This window comes from Aplysia californica, unplaced genomic scaffold (assembly GCF_000002075.1).
Source record: "Aplysia californica isolate F4 #8 unplaced genomic scaffold, AplCal3.0 scaffold00154, whole genome shotgun sequence".
In the NCBI taxonomy this organism is placed as follows: domain Eukaryota; kingdom Metazoa; phylum Mollusca; class Gastropoda; order Aplysiida; family Aplysiidae; genus Aplysia; species Aplysia californica.
The window spans coordinates 1,170,193-1,186,869 of NW_004797424.1; the positions used below are offsets into that span (position 1 = coordinate 1,170,193).

At 39.1% G+C, this 16,677-nt stretch overlaps 2 protein-coding genes across 4 annotated transcripts in view; one reads left to right on the forward strand and one right to left on the reverse strand.

Annotated features, from left to right (window-relative positions):
- The window catches only part of LOC101864687 (E3 ubiquitin-protein ligase RNF14), a 17,950-nt gene extending 5,096 nt beyond the window's left edge, over positions 1 to 12,854 (reverse strand). For both annotated transcript variants that reach the window (XM_013082000.2, XM_005097431.3), the window contains exons 1-10: positions 12,432 to 12,854; positions 9,484 to 9,580; positions 8,795 to 8,947; positions 8,259 to 8,348; positions 7,628 to 7,914; positions 6,939 to 7,047; positions 4,836 to 4,996; positions 3,081 to 3,284; positions 2,002 to 2,224; positions 1,196 to 1,368 (exon numbers count right to left, since the gene is read on the reverse strand). In XM_013082000.2, coding sequence (XP_012937454.1) covers positions 1,196 to 1,368; positions 2,002 to 2,224; positions 3,081 to 3,284; positions 4,836 to 4,996; positions 6,939 to 7,047; positions 7,628 to 7,914; positions 8,259 to 8,348; positions 8,795 to 8,947; positions 9,484 to 9,517 — 1,434 coding nt within the window. In that variant the 5' untranslated portion in view covers positions 9,518 to 9,580; positions 12,432 to 12,854. The remainder of the gene's footprint in view (positions 1 to 1,195; positions 1,369 to 2,001; positions 2,225 to 3,080; positions 3,285 to 4,835; positions 4,997 to 6,938; positions 7,048 to 7,627; positions 7,915 to 8,258; positions 8,349 to 8,794; positions 8,948 to 9,483; positions 9,581 to 12,431) is intronic.
- Positions 12,855 to 12,974: 120 nt separating this feature from the next.
- Positions 12,975 to 16,677, forward strand: part of LOC101848883 (exocyst complex component 1) — a gene marked incomplete in the record, with an annotated part of 29,147 nt that continues 25,444 nt past the window's right edge. For both annotated transcript variants that reach the window (XM_013082001.2, XM_035969553.1), the window contains 2 exon segments: positions 12,975 to 13,323; positions 15,330 to 15,463. In XM_013082001.2, coding sequence (XP_012937455.1) covers positions 13,194 to 13,323; positions 15,330 to 15,463 — 264 coding nt within the window.

Genomic DNA, 16,677 nt, shown 5'->3' on the forward strand with positions numbered 1-16,677 from the left:
GGGGGAGACAAAACAGGGAGTTATACAAATGACACCTCCTTCCAGCTCAACTGGACCAGGGTCAGTTGATGGAGGCTTTGCTGACTTGAACCGGGAGACTAAACGAAACATTTGTTCTTGTTTGTCTTATTCTGAGGTGACATGAAATACGGAAATTTCCACTGGGTGAGAGGATCAACCATGTCAAAATAAAATTATCCTAAAAAACTGGAAACAATAAAATACTGAAAAGGAAAGGAAAGAACAAAACACAAAAACTCATGCCAATTAAAAAAAAACCCAACAATCTCAAAAACATAAAAATCTGAAGAAGGGGCAAAATAACCCTTTGGCTTTCCGGTCATAAAGAACAAGGCATGCTTGAGGAGAGAACAGGACACATACATATGTGCCTAAAAGAAATGACTATTATAGATTCAAGTTTCGGTAAATCACCTTCGGTGAAAAGCTAAATTTTAAAATAAAACCAAACCCCAAAAATCTTCCTTCCATAACAATTGAGGAAATATGACAATTTCTTTGAACAAACATTTTTTTGGGTAGATCTCAAGCTCTCCACTAAATTTTTAGAGCCATCATTATTCGGCAAAAGAGAATGAAAAGAAAAATCCAAACGCTCGGAACTATATTTCTTTAAAAAGTTATACGCTTCTTTGAGTTGGCTTAGCATGTTCTTGAATAGTAAACAATTTAGGAGAGAACACCTAACAACCAATAAAGGAATTTGAAATAAAAATGAGAGAACAGCACAGACAGCACAACAAACCACCATGCACTATGCATCTCTCTTGTAGGAATTTAAGGCTTGCAATTCATAAAATTTTCATCCACTGCAGTACCCATATCGCTACAAGACCGCTACTACTCCAATGGATTAGTAAAATTAATATTTAAGTTGCTCTTTAATAACCCAATCCTCTTATTAAAAATAAGTACAGTAGCCTCCGCCAGAACAAATGGTGCTTGGGAGGGCTCCTTAGCATGCGTTTACCTTAACCTGTACAAAATGGGGAAAGACACAACCATCTTATGACCTTGATTTTAGTCACGATTTAAAAGGTGTTACGACAAAAAGTTTATACGTGATTTTATTATTTTGACGAGAACCCAATTTCACAACGACGCCACAGATAGTATTAATACCACAGATACACAACAACAATACACATGCCAGAGGACATCCTCCCGTACAAACCTGGATAAAGGTGCTGCAGTTGGGACACTGTTTACTGTTGGACTCCAGCCATCGCTCGGACCGCGTCTCCTCCAGTGCACGTTGGATTACCTGTTTGCCGTACCTGACCTCTAGTTCTTGTTTGCGAGAAGCGTTGCTCGTCTCATATTCCTTGCATATTGTGGAAAACATATCTGTGCACGGAAAAAAGTAACACAGTAACTTTAAAAAAAAAAGAAACATGAAAATAGTAACAATAAAATGCAGAACATGTTTAGGGTAACTGATTAAACATTGAAGCAGACAAGTAAAGAGATAATTTTAGTTTTAGTTATAGTTTCATGATACTTGCAAAACAAATAGGTGATTTATAAGGGTTGAAAATTTGAGGTGTTACAAGTGAGTAAAAAACATAGAAAGATGTCTGAGCAAATCACACTAGAGCACCCGCCAACAACCCATGGAAAAAGAATAACACCAAAAAGAGTTTTTTTAAAAACCCAAACCACAGGACAGAAAATGGTAAACATAAAATGCAGAACGTGCCTCAGGTAACTGATCAAACTTTGAGGCAGACACATAAAGAGTTTAGTTTAAGTACAAGTTTTTACGGCATGTGCAACACAATAAAGTCATATAAGTGCCGAAGATTAGAGGAGTTACAAAAGGGTAACAAACAAAAAATAAAGGAAAAGAGAGAAGGACGAAAGGTTTTTATAGGAAAGAAGAAGCAAACCACACCAGAGCACCTGCCAACCACCCACAGATTTCTGGTTAATATAATGACTCAACAGATCATGCAGCTAATTCCCAGAGAGCAAACGTACCGGCTTTGAGCTTGCAGGGTGTGTGACCGTGATAAGTATTCTGACAACGGCCGCAGAAGGCATGCTTGCACTTTGGGCACAGTCCCAAGTTGTCGTCCATGACGACGGGAAACTGGCAGAAAGGACGTGGGCAGTGAGAAACATCTCTCATCGCGTCGAACGCATTCTTGAGCAAAAGTCTGTCATAACGCTGGTACAGCTCAGGGCTCACAACACTCGCTACCTGAAAACGCAAAATTGCGAGAACAAAAACATTTTCTATTATTTCTCTTCAGGATCAGGAAACATGCCATGAGAAGATACAAATATGTTGTCCTTCATTATCTCAGTCGCCTTTGAGCCCCCATCCCCTTCAGCTAAACACCATGACAAAAAAATGTGCTGACACAACAGTGCAGAGAGAAAAAAATTATTGGGTTGTCTTCCCAAAAATAAACTACTTTTAAACCATAGAGCTGATATAAAAGTTGCCAGCATAGAACTCACATACCACAACTCTTTACAAGAGTTAAAAATCGATCCCATCTATTCTAACAAGCAAAGAAATCTTAAACTTTCTAAACTATCTTTAATCATAACAAGTTACTGTTAAGTTGGGAAGATAGGGTGAATATGTTTCACTCATGTGTTTAACAGCTCCCTAACCCATTTTCTTGACATTTTGCCCCAATTTGTATTTCAATTAAGAAAGCATAACCAATGAGTTACATATCCACAACCTCCCCCTCCCCCCCCCATGTCAGGTTGAGATTGCACTCCCCCATTCCCATCAAAATACTGGTTGAACAAAAAGAGAAAAATAAAAAAATTTTTGAAAACATCAGACCATGACTTTAAACTAGCCCTTGAAGGTCATAAGGAAATGGTGCCATTTTGACAGGGAAATTCAGAGACTTCTATGGCTTTTGTTCCAATCTAAAATTTACTCCATGTAGAAAGCAGAAATGTGTCTTACAGCCCTGGTGTTGTGTTCTCATCTATTTTTGTTTTAAAAACTGGTGGAAGATGTGTATAGTATACTGTGTCTGTGTATGTGTATGTGTGAGAAATTAGGGGGGGGAGACAAAATTACAACATACCTCAGTAGGAAGGACCGACTTGTCACATTTGTACCCTGGACAAGTGAGGTCACTGACTGCACCCTCCTTAATCTGTTCCTCAAACCAGCCACCCATGCAGCTCTTACACAGGGTGTGGTCACTGCAGCTCACCAGGCGAAGGAATTTCTCTCCTGCCTGCTCCTCAAAACACACCTCACACGTGATAAGGTTGAAATCAAGCACCTGGTGATTACAGAAAAGAAAACAACAAAAAAACTATTGTACAGCAAATGGATGGTACAGTCCAACCTGCTCCAATGGCAACCTGTCCAAGACAATATCACCTGTTGTTAATGACCCAGCAACAGCTGGGCTCTCGGCCTTCTGTCTAGACAATCACCTGTATAAACTACCACTTCCAACTTCCCAACAGTGAGTTTTTTAAATATCAAAATAACACCGTCCATGATGTCCACCTGTCTAAGACGACCACTTTTCTCCACGACAATGGGTGGCCATCTTGGAAAATTTTGACTATTTGTGAATTTTCTAGAGCTCTACAGGACAAAAAGTGAACCATCTCAAAGCCCGAGAACCTCCATTCTCAAACAAGACACCAGACATAGAGGAAACATTTCAGGAAGGTATACAAAACCTAGACAACTGAGGTCATAACCTCAAATTTTTTTTCTCCAACATTGAGTAGCTCACAGGTCCACAGATAACTTGTCCCCCCCTCCCTAACACATTGTAAAATAACTCTTGCACTTAAAAATACGAATCAACTACCATGAGCTGTAGCGCCAGGAACAAGTGATTATCTTCAGACAAAGAATACAATCCACTAGACTCAAACATCACACGAGAAGCTGTCTGGACCAACAGAAGGAACTTTTTAGCAGGGCAGCCCAGTAAACGATAGATACTGGTCTTCAAGTGTAAAGCCATCGAGAAGAAGAAGTTTAGTTTTAGTAAGGTTCTACAGCGCTCGAAACTGCATAAGGTCAAGTGAGTGCCAGAAGAAGAAGATGAAGAAGAGTAAGTATAATAATAGATCGCTATTGAGTACTACAGCCGTCCAGATGAAACGTTCCTCACAGTGCAAGTTTCATGCCAAAAGACCAAGAAGGATCCCAAGTATTTCTATACAACATGATTAGGACTTAACTCGCTTCCCCCCCCCCCCCTGACTTCGGGGGTAACTGGTATACTCATAATAATGCACCCAGTATGTTTTTCGACTAAAACAAAAAAACATGAGGTCCAATGTTCTCAGTAAAAACCCTTTGAACATTCTATTTAAAACTTTACCTCAAAATAAAGAAACTTGGGTCAATATAAATAAGACTACATTAAGAAAATGAGATTAGGTAGCCAGTGAAGAAAAGCACATTGCACTCTTGAAGGGGAAAATAGAAATTTACACGAATGTTGATTGTTTTGTGGGTCAGAAAACCTACAGACAACAAATTCTAAGAAATATTAGGGAACACAGAGAAATATCTGGAACTGTAGGCCTACACATTGAAAACACACAAAATAATTTTTAGACATGGCGGATTTTTTCTGTTTGTTGGAGAAGTGTGTTCAAATTGAGCAAGCAACATTTTGCTCTTTACGAACAGTAATAAGAAAAATGAAAAGCCGTAAATGCAGCAGTACTTGTCTTTTTAAATCAACTCTGTGAAAGATATATATGATGAGATTGTAAATATGTACAAAATTGGTAACAATCTAATGATTTTGAAGTACTTTGAAGAAAAAAAAACAAAAAAAACACAAGCCTAACCCTACCTTAGGTAGCACTTCGTCAATATTGCTAAAAGTTTGTATGCCTCGTTGATCAAATGGCTTCTTTTTCAATGGTGGAGGATAGTGCTCGGGGTAGGAAGACTTGGCAGGATGCGTAAAAACATGGGTGAGAACTCTCCCTAAATCATATGGCGACGTCAATCCTGAAAAAAAAAAAGCAATAATGAAACCATAAATGTGAGGCATCGCAATCAAATCAGGTACTCGTCAAAATAATGACGTCAAAGATATCACCATTTTCCCTCCAGTTAGATCAATTTTTTTCTGATTTTTGTTTGTCGGTTCAACATCTTTCGTGTCCATTTAAAGACATATTTTTGTGCGGATTTTACTGAACAACATTGATTAAAGTCACATCTAATGTAAATTTTCAGTTTCCAGGGACTCTCAAGCTTTGGAAATCAGCAAACTTTGGCGGCCATTTTTAAAATTTAATTTTACTTCTGAAACCAGGCAGCCCCAACCTCTTTCAATCACAAATATCTTGACTTCTCTTCAAGATAGGCGTGTATTTTTTTTATATCAAAAGATAGTCAAATGAACAAGCTTTAAGACCATACCAATATCTCCAGATGCCCAAAAATTGATGAGCATCTGATTCTAGGGCGTCGTGACACAAATTGTTAAATATTTGAAGTATTAAGTTCAACAAAAAGACAAAGTGAGCTCTATTTCTCAACAAGGACAACCTACACTATTTGAGAGGCAAGTGTACGAAACCAACATTCATCCTGAGTAGATTGAACCCCCCCCCCCCCAAAAGTATCGGGTACAGTAAACTATAACAGCGACTAAATTGACATAGTCAAAAGCCACTGAAACTAGAAATACAACTTCAAAATTCAAAGAAAATGACCAAAATAAGTATCACCACCCCCCCCCCCCCCCCCATCAAAACAAATACAGTCGAACCTGCCCTGACGGCCACCTCTATAAGACAGCCACCTGTACAAACGGACACTTTCCATTTCCCCCCTTGCGTTTTTTCTATATAATTTAACTGTGCAAAAAGGGCACCTGTCCAACGCGGCCGCGGCCACCATATTTCAACACACAACCCCTATCACACAAAGCAATAACACCTGTCTTAGGCGGCCACCGAAGTGACTCCATTACGCTTTGTCATAAATCAAGCATTAGCCCCTGGCGTTGTGGGCGAGCCATCATAATCTAAAAACCGGTCGTTGTTAAGTAGTCCCTCCAACTGATCATGTTGCGTAGGCCCCTCCCACTGTTGACCAATAGGTAACAAAATTAATTTTCAGCTGCTGGGGAGGGAAGCGTGTTATCCCTCATAACCCATGAGCCCCGCCCAGAACCCATACACAAATCGTAAGTGAGATGAGAGGTCACTGTTTACCCAGTCTGTAACAAAGTAACAATGGACGTCAGCATGAACTTGTGACAGAAGCGTCGCTCGTTCTCCGAGTGGTAGCGACACGTGTTTGTTTTACCACAGCACTTGGTCCCCCTTGTCTGACACATTTCGTTTTATTGTAACCCGTGCACAAAAGCAGCAACAAAAGAAAAAAACCCCCCAGCAAAAACAACAACAACAATGCAACTAGACCTACCTTCGGTTGGGACCTCAGGAAGGAAGGGTTTGTTTTCTCAGATACGAATGGTTTGTTTTCTTCATCTTGATCAGTCCTGCCTAAGACGGCCACCTGTCTTATACGGCCACTTTTCTCCTTGACAATGGGTAGCCGTCTTACACAGGTTCGACTGTACAATCATTCCTCCATTTCGTTAAGACTACTCATAAGCAAAATTATGAGAACAGACAAAAGAAGGAGGGGAGACAAAGAAGATACAGAGACGTATAAGAAAGGGAGAGGAAGACAAGGAAGATGGTCAGAGGGAGGAATGAGACAAAGACGATGGTGAGGGGTAGGGTCTATTAGAAGCAGAAAAAATGACTGAAAAGATATGGAGAAGGGCAGGAGATACGACTCGCGGAAGAGAAAGACTGACAGGAAGAAAAAGAGGGTGGGGAGTGAGAGGGGGCTGAGAAAGAGAGCAGATGGGGAGGGTAAGAGATAACATGTTGAGCGTTGCTCCAATGAAGTCTGAGAGACTAATTACCTAAATGTTCCACAAGTTCCTCCTGCAGAAAGCAGACCCAGTTCATTACAACTGGAGTACCCTGGTACTGTTCCCATATGGAGTCCAACTTTTCGCACAGTTTTGTTAACTGAGGAAAAATACATCAAAATGTAAATATAATGTAAAGCAACTGTACCTCCAACAACTTTTTATTTGGCTGTACATGAATGTATGTGAACGGAATATTTTTTTGTCATTTATCTTTTAATAATTCATTTATAGAGGCACCAGCCATCAATGTCAAGGTGTTGTTCCAGCCTATTGTCAGTAAACAGGCGGACAAGAAACAACTCCCCTCCCTCTTAATGACAAAAACAGCCTGATACTTTCATCAATTTTCATTTTGTCCTAATAAGTGACAGCGTACCTTAAAAAGACAAAGTTACTGACCTTGGCCAACACTGGTGCTGACCTGGCCAAAACGAAAGAAGTGACCCAGGACATTATCCTAACCATCACTGAACTTTCACACAATAACAACACTTTAAGTTTTAATATATATGACAAAAAGGAAAACAATGCTGTGCCCTTAAACGGAAAAGTAGAACTGCAAAAGTCTAACGTCTTTCAATCAAAAGCAACTGATCTCATTTAAGCAGAATTAAACAGGTTAGGCCATAGAGGAAATCTGATGTATGTACACCTTCTGAGTTATTTCAGTTTCTTACGCTATTTTTGTCCAGCCAGCAGCAGGAGAGGGTGAACTGTGGGGGACTAGTAGTTGGGTAGTCGTGCGGGAAAGCAAAGGTCAAGGTCACCGGGGGCAGGCGCTTCACCGGGTACAATTTGGGTTCTTCTGGTGCTGCTTTTTCTGATTCGTCACCACTGACAGATCCTCCTCCTCGATTGCTTTCCATTTTTTCCCTAGCTTTTTCGTAGATCTCGTCAGTTTTGAGAAGCTGTCTTTCTCTACGTCCTCTGCCCCGCACTGCTTCGGCATGACGGCCAAGTCTCCCTGAAACAATAAGCAGCACAACATAACCGCACTGATTTATTGCGATTAATTAAATGTAGAGGTTTACTACCCAGAAAAATGGAACAATAAATAAGAACATACTACTGAAAATTTTTAACTGCAGTTCCTTTGTAGAGAAATGTCCATCACCAAAGAGCATGCAAGAGTGTGAAATGCTTCATGTAGGGTACCTGGCCCAAATACAAAACATAGCATTATCCAAAACAAAATCGTCCAAATTTGAAAAAAACCCCCAACAAAGCATGTACTCAATCTAGCTTTCACAATCAGAGGTAAACATGTGAGTAAATAAAATGTTCAAAAAACTTGAATACAGTACTCACAAAATGCTAACCGCTTGATCCCGGCAAGATCCTTTGTGATCTTCACATTAAACGGTTGAGGTGGAAAGATAGGAATGTTGAAAATGCCACCTGAAGGAAAAACAGGAAAAGTAATGCATTTCTAAAAATGATGAGCCCATGATAATCCAACAACACACCAAAAGATTACATCAACTGTGTAAATTAGATAAAAAGAATGAACAGAGAGAAAAAAACTTCACAAAACGACAGCAATACATATCAACATAACTCAACATCAAACAAAATAATTATCATTTAAAACTAATATGTATAGAACTGATAGATATCACAGGACAGCAACCTGTAATATTTCCTGAGCTAGCTATTCCACAAAAGTTGTTTAAAAAATGACTTTACCTACTGACCTGAGAAGAAAATGAGCTAGGCCTTAGATATTCTAGATCTCCCACAATAAGCAAGCAGTCCCCAGATAAGCTAACTTTTCCTCACATCCATATGCCCTGGATTGGGAGGTTTTCGCTTCATCGTGTTCATGAAATCCCATATGACCTCACCTGGCAAATCTCTTTGTGAATTCTCATGCTCACAGATCTCAATATCCTCATTCTCATAAATGGCTTTCAGAGCAATAAGTTCATTGACCTGATCCTCCAGGTCTTCTCCCTCTGCCAGCCTGGGTTGAGCAACATCCAGGACACTACCAGCTCCTAAGAAAAGAAAATCAGCAACTTATAAAACAAAAATTTCAGTCAATAAAATGTCTGGATAACATGTGTATCTGACAGTAGCACAATTTAAAGTACAACTCTATACCTATTAAGTCTTTGAAGACTTTGCAAAGTTTCTTCTCACTTTGCATTGTGGGATAAGACTCTAACCACAGTTCATCCCTGAACTTGAATTATTACCTCGATACATTTTCAAAAGAAAATTTTAAAATCTGTGAAATGAACTGAAATGTCCTGTAACACATTGATGAAATCCTCAACTGAGCAAAAATCAATACTTCAATAAAAACAAGGAAAGAAAATGAAAGAATGGAGCGAAAAATTAAAATATGACAGGCCATCAGTGAAGAGAGATGTGGTTATGGTCAGGTACTATATCAGATGGTAGTGGCCGGCACTTGATTGTAATGCATAACAGGGCATAGTAAAAACTGTAAAAACTGCAAAGCCATTCTTTTTGTCCATTAATATCAGGTGGTTAATTATTAAAAAACAAAAACAAAAAAAGAACAAACCTCGGCTGTTTTCCTCAGTACACCCTTCAGCCATTCCCACTCAGCATCGCAACAATAGTTAAGTACAGTGGACAATGTCTCCTTGGACTCTTGACAGCTGAAAAAAAAGAAGAAAAAAAAAGATATTCCCCCATATTATAATTATTTCAATGATGTTTGACAGTCACTGACACAAAATTACAGACAGATATTGCCAGCTATTACCATTCAGTAGTGAAAGTGCTAGTACTAGTCAGAAGTGAAAGTGCTAGTACTAGTCAGTAGTGACGGGCACACTTTTTATTAAAGATTTTGTTTTACAAAGTTTTATTTTAGTGGCTCGTACTTATTACAATCTAAACCTTGACTTTTAGGCAAGTAGCTGTACTTTTAACAAGACATTTGATCTTTAGAAATAACAATGTCATTATTCGAAACCTGGGGTGCCAATAATCTGGTCATTATTCGGACCATCCCCCCACCCCCCCTTTTCTCCAGCTTCCGTATTAAATTTTTTTATTTTATTTTGACCCCCTGGTTCCAGTTTGAGCACTGATTTTCAAGAGCAGTCTCATGGGGACGGACAGTTAGCACTTCTTGTACAATCAATTTACCCCCCCCCCCCCCCAAACCAACTCGCCAATAAGTTTTATACTTCACCCCGGGTGGGAATATACAAATGCAGTCCATATTAACTCTTGTCCTGCATCTGTGCCATGATGCGAGTCTAATAAGTAACTTTTTGAACATACCCAGCAGGCTGCTGAGGTCATTCAGCGTGTACAGTTAGTGTACAACGAGCGGCTCTAGAAACTTGTGTTTTCGTCGTGAATTACCGTGGGGGAGTGTAAATGATGTAAATCAATGATGAAAATATCACTCAATATATCTATTTATAAAAATGGCTTTCTTTTTATAAAGTGTTATGAACACATGAAATACCCCCTTGTTATAAATGATCTGAGGTTCGGAAGGAAATAACGGTCAATTTCCGAATGTTTTGCTCTCAACCTTTCTACCTTCAAAACTATCAAATAAGCTTATTTTTATCCGATAATATCATTGTCTTGGGGAGGAGTTCCGCAGAGGGCCAGCACTTACCGAGAGGTCCACTGAGCAAACTATACAAGACTTAGGGTTAGAGTTAAGGTTAGAATTAGGGTTAAGTTTAAGAGTTAAGGTTAGGGTTGGGGTTAGAGTTAGGGTTGAGGTTAGGATTAGATCTAGAGGGGTTGTTGGTCGGCTGACCGGCCCTCTGCGGAACTCCCTCCTTTTCTTGAATAAAAAAATCAAGCTCATTTGAAAGATTTTATAAAGTAAAACAGAAGTCTTGCTTTCCGGCAAATTCTGGTTACCCTTTCGCTAATAGAAAGTATTCCGAAATTAGGAAAAACAAGTCTTGTTTCAAACCGGGTGAGAATAGCCTACGGTGGCAAGTCTCACCCGGGGTGAGAGGTTTCATCGTATTTCTATTCTCACCCCGGGTGAGAATAGCCACTTCCCGGTGTGAAACAAGACTTGTTTTCCTAATTTCGGGATACCTTCTATCGATGTGGATGATCAAATGGATAACGGCAAAGAAAAGATTACGTTATATAGCGTAAAAGTAAGCTAATTTTATCGACTGCAAAGATGCTATGGCTACTTCACTTTTTGAATCGAGCCGAACTACGGGGGTCGCCATTTTGTTTTGCCCGGAAGTTCTCGCAAGATCTACTCCTCCCCTCTTCTCTCTTTCTGAATACTGTCTATCGGTGTAGACGATCAAATTGACCAAAACAAAGTTTAAAAATGATGTTAAAACACAAAAGTTAATTAATTTGGTCGTGTACAAAGATGCTACGGCTATTTAACTTTTCGAATCGAGCCGAACTCTGCGGGTCGCCATTTTGTTTTGCCCGGAAGTTCTCGCGCTACTCCTCTCTCTCTCTCTCTCCACTGCCCACAGACAAAATTGTACGCTTTTAGTAGGCTAACAGTACTAATGGAACGTTTGTTTACGGCACAGAATTCTACAATTTTTCTGTTATCACAGTGTAGAATTCTGTGGTTTAGGGTGAACGCAAAATTTGGTGAACGCGCACCGGGTGAGAATAGCCACAAGACTCGCCTGCACTATTCTCACTCAGGGTGAGAATAGAGGTGGCCTAAGATACGCATCTGGGCACAGACGCAGGATATAAGAGTTAAGGGAAGGACTTCCGTAACGAGCGACCACCCCAACAAACACAATAAAGAAGACCGTACTCAAATCCTACCCCTCTGTACTATTCTACTGTCCCATAGATCTAGATATCAAGAGGTCGCTCGTTTCGGAAGTTCCTCCCAATCTGATTCTAATTCTAAGTACGAAGTGGCTAGCCGTACTTAAGTACGGCTAGACTGAGAGTCTAGCCGTACTTAGATCTAGGTTTGGCCCTATCGACTCAAGCCTGTTAAGTACACAGGTCTCATTAGATCTAGATCTAGTAATTATTCAGGTTCAAATACATGCAAGTCAGTAAGGCACCTTTTGGTTTTGTCTGAAATACAAATACTTTAGGCATTGCAAACTAAAAATTTCATTTACAATTCAGCCATCAATATTAAGTACGGCTAGCCTGACAGTCTAGCCGTCCTTAAGTACGGCTAGCCTGGCTGTCTACCCGTACTTAAGTACGGCTAGACAAGAAGTCTACCCGTACTTATCTTAGGCCCTATTAACATTAGAAAACAGGAGGACATGCACTGTCATTAAGGCACCTGGTTTCGTCTCAAATACACAAATACTTTAGGTACTGAACACTAAAAATGTATAGATCTACGACATGTATTTACAATTCAGTAGGCCCATTTTTTGTAAAGGCCTCGTTTTGTAAATGGTCAGTCTAGCCATCATATTAAGAATAAGTACGGCTAGACTGCGAGTCTAGCCGTCATTAAGTACGGCTAGCCTCTTCCTTCTAATTCAAGTAAGCACCTTTTTTTACCTTTCGATGACGATATCAATGACAATGATGTCAATCGGACTCAAACTCAATGGGTAATAATGCCTGTGCCAGTGAAGTTGTTCGCTTCCCTGTAGTTTTTTCACGTGGAACAACGAGGCAACGGGAAGAAATCAAAAAGCACTGTTGAAAAATAAAGTCGAATGTCATGTCATGTGTGCATTGAATTGTGCATGACTCGCGCTGCTTACTTGCGTTTTTAATTCTTCGCCGAGCATCCAGCATGACAAAAGCAAAACATTACGTTTTCAGTCCAGATTGTTCCCAGTGGAAATGAAACAAATTAACTTCTCAGCCACCTTCATCTTGTGAAAAGTTATTTTACAAAATATAACCTGCAAAAATTAAGTTGACTCTCTTATTCATTTATTTTAGTGGAAAAGACAAGAAAACATTCTTACAACTACATTACAACAAATTTCTTTCTCAAAACATAAACATTTTAAAACACGCAACATTAAGTAAGAATGAACACAATCTGGGCATGAAAATCTGGCTAAGGGAGATCACTCGCATAAATTTTTGGTTAAATAATGTTATCCCGGAAGTGTAGCTTCAGAGAGGCGAGAGAGAGGTGTATCAACTTTGTAGTTGTTGGCCTACCATAATTTTACTGCTGTGTAGACCAGAGAATGGTGAAAATACGAGGGTTATGAATTTATGAATAGTCTGTATAGTTTGTGCTCGATAACCGGTTAGTCTTTAGAGCTCACTGAATTGCATGCACCAGGAAGTACACTCAACATGTCGAAGCAACAACTTCAGCAGACGCTGTTTTTGCCCAACGATGAACGTCTCATCACTATGATTCCAGTTTCCAAAATGCCAAGAAAGACAAATTTGAAAAAGAGGAGCAGTCTACTTTGCGTAGTGTGTAAGTTATTATGGCATCTGTAAAAGGCTGCTGGTGTTGGATTCTGAAAACGATAAAGGGCAAAAAGGGTCCTCCCCCAGCAATTGTTTAGGCCTACTTTCTCGAGTTTAAAATTTCCGGTGGCGGTAACCTTCCCCTAGATCTACCCCCAACCTTAAGGCTAGATCCACATCAGTGTCGGGCCTGACGGTCAGACCCAACTCGACAATTTTTTGCTGGCTGTGCTGCCCATACCGCCAACAGTTACAGTACTCGATGGTCAGACAATATATCAGTTTAATTTTAATAGTAGAAAATGGCGTGTAGCAACAGGAGAAAGTTGTTGACCTTTTTGTGGTTAGGAAGGGGGGGAGGACACTCGTGGTCTAGGGGTTACGTTGTTCGCTTCTCATTCAATAGGTCTCGGCCTCGAAACTTGACAGCGATGGAAAATTTTCTCCTTTTACTTCCCTTTCCTGCTCTCATGTTTGTCGTCTGCTTTCGTGGCAGCGAGCGCGGTAAAACACTCTCAAAACAAAAACCAACAAACTGTGGCGGGAAAGTTGGAAGAATTTATAGAGGCAAGGTCTACGAAAATAATCCCCCTTTCGCCCGATGGACGGCGTGGAAAGTTCATTCCTAAGCAGTCTGGTCCAGGGCGTCCGGTTTTGGTGTGGGTGGGTTGCTTCTTTTTAGTACCTGTCGTCACTGGTCTGCTGGCGTTCATTCTTTTGCATTGGAAATCGGTCCGTTCTAACCGTTAGGCCTGACGCCGGTGTGGGTCTAGCCTTACCACATCAACCAACCCTACCCTCAACCCTAACGTTACCCTAACCCTACACCCAACCCTGAGCATTATTATGAGAAGTTTAAAACCTCATAACACAAAAATAACGACCCATTCTTGTTTATATCATGTATTATAATTTGTAGGTAGTAACATATATATATACTGGCTTTTTAGACCTTCCGTACTGATTTTGGGGACCATTGATTTTTGAGTTATAATGTAGATTTCAGAGTGGTCGCTCGTTTCGGAAGTCCTCCCGCGGAATTAAACACGAGAAAGTAAACAATTGCCCCTTCCCCTACAGTACAGTCAAAGCCAATGAGCATTAAGTTTGTGGTACGGTCTCAAAATTTAAAAAAATTATTTGTCTACTGAAACTGAGAAACTAGGACTAGGTGAACTGATAAAGCTTATATTTATATGGTGTGCCATTTATATGTGCGATTTATAACAACTGTAACAACGTTGGCAATCGGCGTTTAATTTGAAAAACTGCGAAATGTGGACTCGAGTGTACTTTTTTAACATGCAGCTCGGAAGTCTGTGGTGGGGAAAAAAGTTACAAGTGTGCATTTCATGTTTTCACAGACGGGCAGAAATTTTCAGGAGCATAGGTTCACTACTTTGTTTACAAGGCTGCTTTAAATTGATTCAGCATTTTATCTAGACATTTGGGACAAGTTTTACCTTGTTTTATCTGCTCAAAATCTCATTATTTCAATTTTGATGCCTTTGGTAGTCAAATGCTAGAATTTAAAGAGATTTAGGTCAACAGAATGGATTGTTTCAATCTTCATTTTAAAAAAGAATTATACAGTGGTTTTGAGTAGGCCCTACTTACTTCTTGGCTTGATGGATGCTTTTGTATTATATCTGAAAACTCTGAAAATGGTTTTGAAATTTCCATGGCTTTAGTTGTATTACTCTTCTTGTTGCTATTAAAACATTGCTATTTTCTTTTTTTAATATATATGAATTACTGAAAGTTAATGTGGTCCCTTTAAAAAAAAAAAAAAAAAAGAAAGAGCAGGGCAAGAAAAGGTTAAAGGTTTTCCATTTTGAAGTAGTAGGCCTAATATGGAAGTTAAATATATTTTGAGAGTTAAATGACAAGTAAAAAATTTTTTGGGACTCTTTCTTTTTCACATTTGAGTTCATTAGAAATTTATTTTAGAAGAATGAATGATCTGCATTTTACTAAGAGCCCATTGTCATTGATTGTATATTCTTCCCTCAGTAAACACAGTGGAGATTCCTGTGAAAGTGTACATTTATCATGTTAAGAAGTCAGACAGAGGAGATGGATTCAAAAAGAAAATGGCATGGCTACTACGTGATTTGAGAATGCTGGATGGAAGATCGGCAGACAAGGTATAGTCAAACTTTGAAAATGTGTCGAGAGCTTTTTATAAAATGAATTTAGACCAGTTATAGCCTTTGATTTTTTTTGATGCCTCACGTGATGGCTTTGCTTTTATATATGTCCATGTCCATCCCATTTGTTTAAGACCACACACACTTAATACTAACAAACATAGATATGAATGTATTTATATATATATAAAGTTTACTTTTGTGATGTGCGGGCAGAAAAGAATCTCATACATACGTAGAAGTTGAGAAAATTCCATCATTAAACTTGAGAGAAGTTACTGTTTATTTGGAATACAGAAAAAGCAGCAACAAAGACAACGATAAATGCTACCAATCTGACTCACTATTTAACTATTTATTTTAGCTTTCAGAATATTCATTGTTATTTGTTTCAATAGCGCAATAGGCCTGCATATTTCTTGCAACCTCAAGCAACTTTTTTGATAAACAATAAATTGTCTTGGGATTTTCAAAAGTGGTGACTTTATTGTGTCGAATGGAGTGGAAGTCCTCTTATTCGAAGTCAAATCCTAACAAAACATTTGACAGTAAAAAAGTAAAGTTGTTCCCACATCCGATCCGGACTTTGGGGATTGCCTTGTTAGTGAGACAACCTCCTGGGCCTTCCTCATATTGTGGTAGGGTGATTTGATAGTAACTATAGAATAAAAGAGCAAAATTAGAGCATTGATCATACGTTGTCCCTTAAGTTACAGAACTTGATTTTTTACAAAAATGTAAATTGAATAAACAAAAGGCATAAACTTTTGATGTACAATATCAGTAAATATTTTGTTGGTTAATAATTATTTGATACTTCAATAATTTTTGGGATCAGGTGCTGGTCCTTTTTTGTGCAGAGGTACAATTTTATGGCTTTCTGTCATGAATCAGGTACGGTAAATCTCTTTTACAAAACGTATAAATGTTATTATTAAATGATTCAACTAAAAAGTGGAACTGTTCTGTTGAGTCTTCTAGTGAATGTTGTAGTATAACCACAGTTGAGCTCAAGCCACTGAAATGGATGGTTCGACTGGGTTTTTTATCTCAGAGATGAACGAGCATGTATCAACAACAGTTGAGACTTTTGTCATTCAAATCAAATCTGATACAGGCAAGGCCCTAAACTGGTAAAGGATAGTCTCCACTACATGAGGGCATATACGGTTCTTTTTTTTAATAAGAAAAAAACCCTTGTCCTAAAGCAG